This window comes from Alligator sinensis, unplaced genomic scaffold (assembly GCF_000455745.1).
Source record: "Alligator sinensis unplaced genomic scaffold, ASM45574v1 scaffold1123_1, whole genome shotgun sequence".
NCBI lineage: Eukaryota > Metazoa > Chordata > Crocodylia > Alligatoridae > Alligator > Alligator sinensis.
The window spans coordinates 1,089,152-1,093,055 of record NW_005842540.1 but is presented as its reverse complement, the minus strand read 5'-3'; the positions used below and the strand labels follow the sequence as shown (position 1 = coordinate 1,093,055).

The window sequence follows — 3,904 nt, the reverse complement described above, 5'->3', positions numbered from 1 at the left end:
GACACCTGTTCAGGAGGAGCTACATCTACTTTTACAGCTGCCATTGAATGTAACCTTGCAAGTCGTGAAGTCACTAAATTATTAAGTTGTCTCCAAAACAGGACAACGAGGACATTAAAATGACTGCAGAGCGTTATGGTGTGAACGCACCTGCCAGCAGTATTGGCTGCCGTTCTGAGCCCACAGCACAGCCAGCTCTAACGGCACAGTGCCATCACCAGGGCAAAGGCTGGGCACCCTAATGGCAAGCTGGTAAGTGGTTACAAAGCCATGAAGAGAGTGACAAACTGCCCTTCCCCTCCCTACATCGAGCACCAGGGTGATGGACACAGTAAAACAAAATAGCAGGGACGCAGGAACGGACACTTTACCTTCACACCCGCCGTCCTTCTCTTCGAAGCCGGCGCTGCACGTACACTTCCCAATGGGCACCAACCACTCCCCCTCCGCGCTACAGTGCATCCGGGGAGGGTTATCCAGGTCCACTTCGGAATGGTTGACACAGGCGCCCTTCACTTCGACCAGGGTGGCGAATGCAGCCTCGGCCACGGTGTCGGGGAACACGGCCAGGTTCTGCACCGTGGAGAGGCACTTTTTGTAATAGACCCTCACAGACACCAGGGCCACGCAGGCGCCCACGTCCTGGAAGCCCAGGTGGAAGCCACGCTTGGTGAGGTGCCCGATCTCCCGCAGCTCCGTGTTCAGCTTCATCTTGCGCTCACCCAGGTCACCCTGTGTGAAGCTCTCATCGGCAGCAATGGTGTCGATCTTGGTGTGCTTGCTCTCGCGCAGGCTGTGGCCCAGGTCGGCGTCTGCCTCTGCGTAGTACAGGTTGAAGGTCTCCTTGCAGGTCCCCGCCACACCGGGGATGCTGTTGCAGTCCCGCAGGGTGAACTTCAGCTCAATGAAGATCCGCTGCCCGTCACGGCGTGCGATCCAGCCCGTCTGCAGCCAGTTGTTCTGGTTTGCTTCCATGACATTGCAGACCTGGTAGGTGCGGATCGGCTTATAGTTTTCATCCACGCCGCTGATCTCCTCCCACTGTGGAAAGAACAAGGAACAGTTACACCTCAATCACAGCTACTCAACACCCCCCTCCAAGCCCAGACACACAGCTCCTGGCATGCACGCACCACCCGTCACAACTCCTGCACCGGGCGATACACGATGCCATATAACACACCTCTCTGCAGTGCTCATGAATGGAGACAAGGCCCCCACATCTTTTCAAGTGTGACCTCTGCAGGGCTTGGACCTCAGCTCCTGGCAGGCTCTGTCTCTTCAAAGCCAGGCCTGTGCTCTGGCTTTTCCTTCTCAGACAGTGCTATGCAAACTCAGCTCATGCAGGGAAGCAAGGTGGGATGGTGGGGCCGGGAGCCAAAGCTCTCATGAAGCAAACTCATCCAATTCCAAGGAAAGAGGTCCATCCTGGGAACCATGGGCAAGGGTGCTGGCTGCTGAAACCAGGAGCAGCTCGCCATCCCCCATGAGGGCTGACTCCAGGGCCATTCGAAGCAAACCCATCTCCAGGCAGCAGCATCAAGCAAACCCAGCAACGGAGTTTCCTCACAACTCCTAGGTCTCAACATGCAACTTCTCCCCTGACGGGGAGGACGGGGGCAGGAAACCGCCTCTAGGCACAGCTACAGATAGCCCAAGGGTGAGGCACAGGCATCGCAGACACTTGTGTATCCCAGCTCCCTGCAAGCTGCTCTGGTTTGTCCCCTGCTCAGCAGGGAGCCGAGTGAAAACCTGAAAGAGACAGGCCTGGAAGCCAGCCACACATTAAAGCTTCAATTGACTGGTGCTCGTTTGCTTATTACGAGGATGTAAAACTCGTTTGGGCAAATTGCTCCAAGTTTGCTGCCTTGTTGTGACACAATCGATGCAGCCACTTGCCCCGCTATGCTTCCCTGGGCGCCCAGGGCCGACAAAAGCACTACTCAGTCCAGCTGCGCTGCGTGTCAGGCAGTCAAGCCACTGCTCGGAGAGAAAAACCTGCTCCTTCTTTCCAGCCCGCTGCTGGCACTTGGGGCTGAGCAGCACTTTGCCCACCTGCCCTAGCAGGGCTATTCTGTGACCAGAGGCCAGTACCGCTCTAGACCCAGTGGCCAGGTTGGAAGCCACTCCCCAGGGCCAAAGCCTTCCGCACCCTGCCCCACAGAGGCTGCACAGCTCGAGAGCTCACCCATCACCTCCCTGCAGCTGCGCCACTGCCAGCAGCAGTGCACGGACTGGATCACTGGAGCCGTGAGGCCGTTCCCCAAAACAGAGGGCCCAAAACTGCCACTCTGAATTCACCGGGCTTCTCATCCTATGCGGATCACAAGCACCAGCAGACATATTCACTGCCATTCTTGACAGGACGCCCCCCATACTGGCTGCCAGGAGCTCTACCAGTGACAGGACAGCTTCCACTTACCCCGTTTGATGGGTGCGAGGTCCAGCCCAGCTCTGCCTGGGACTCCTTGGAGTCCAGTAAAATAACTGCATGGAAGACAAGAGAGTGGGAAGTGAATTTAGAAGTCCTGTATCTGTTCTCAGCCACCGGGAAGCGCCCACCCAGCTCAGCCCCCGGGTTAGGAAGCAGTGGTTCTGGTAGCTCACCCTGAGCAAACAAACAGGTGGAAATGCTGTGCCCCTGTAACAGGTGGAAATGCACCCACTAGGCAGTGCCCCAGAGGCTGTGAAAGGAGGCTGCAGAGCCCTCTCATGCCCTTTGAAATCTCACCCATTTTCACTTCCACCTTGATCACAACCTCACACCTCTGCAGGCTCTTCCAGCGCCTGCTGTGCCTGCTTCTATCCGCCGAGATCTGAGGTGCTACTCTAAAGTCCAAAGAACCATCTATGGGTCAGCTTCCTGCCCAGACTTGTGGGCCTCTCTCCAAACTTGCAGCAACTGGAACCATAGGGAAGACTGATCCATTTTACAAAGACAAGGAGAAATGCAGAACACACCATATTCTCACGCTCCAGGGGTCAAATCCTGACCCACTGAATCACAGCAGGTGGCTGAAGCGCTTAGGTACACAGAGCTATAAAGCCTCTGTCTAAAGACAGATTGGCACGCAGCTCTCACGGTGCAAACCTTCCCAAGGCTGCAGCCAGCTGAGCAGAAAGTCACGATCCAAAGCGCCCCAGGAAACTGGCTTCGGAGCTCGCTCAGTAGTTTAATCTTGAAGTTCAAGATTAAACACTGCACTAGACTAGGAGTCACTCCTCCAGACCTGCAGGATGACAAGCAATTTGGCAATTATTGCCCAAACTTAAATAATTATGGGGAGCAATAAAACCTAACACGAGAATCAATGTTAGACCCTGCAGCGGGGCAGGCAGAGGAAAATACGATCCGAAAGGCTGCCAGCGAGGGAAGAGTTTGCAGGTCTCTGCTGCTACCGTTGGCACGTTCTCCACCAGGAGCTTCAAACTCCTGGACAGAAACTGCAGCATCTGTCTGCGCGAGGGTCTGGACCCCGCCGGGCTTTCCAAGCCTGGAAACTTCAGCTCCGGACAAGGCGGTTTGCCCTGGGGCTGCGCATTCACGGCGGGATCTCGCAGCACAGACAACAGGCTGCGTTACAGGGCGCAGGAATCCGGTGCTCGCTAACTTCACCGCCCGCTCCCCCTTTTCTCCCCGCTCGGGCTCCTCTCCATCCGCGCAGGGACAGGAGTGCCAACGGGACGGTCTCCGGCTGCTAGAACAGCTGCCTGCAGCGAGCGAGGCTTGCCGGGGGGGCAGGGGGGCATCAGGGGAGATGCCGGCGGGGCTCGACACAGCACAGAGCAGGGAAGCTCCCGAGCGCCCCGGGTTTCATCCCGGCCCCAGCGCCGCGGGCACCTCCCCGAGCCTCCCCTGGGCACGGGGCTGCCTCCTGCTGCGGACTAACGCCACGCGAACGCC

At 57.2% G+C, this 3,904-nt stretch overlaps 1 protein-coding gene across 1 annotated transcript in view; it reads right to left on the bottom strand.

Moving 5' to 3' along the window:
• Window positions 1-371: 371 nt before the first annotated feature.
• Window positions 372-3,904, bottom strand: part of LOC102383235 (ephrin type-A receptor 10) — a gene marked incomplete at its 3' end in the record, with an annotated part of 4,668 nt that continues 1,135 nt past the window's right edge. The window contains exons 2-3 of the mRNA XM_006031938.1: window positions 2,423-2,487; window positions 372-1,041 (exon numbers count right to left, since the gene is read on the bottom strand). Coding sequence (XP_006032000.1) covers window positions 372-1,041; window positions 2,423-2,487 — 735 coding nt within the window. The remainder of the gene's footprint in view (window positions 1,042-2,422; window positions 2,488-3,904) is intronic.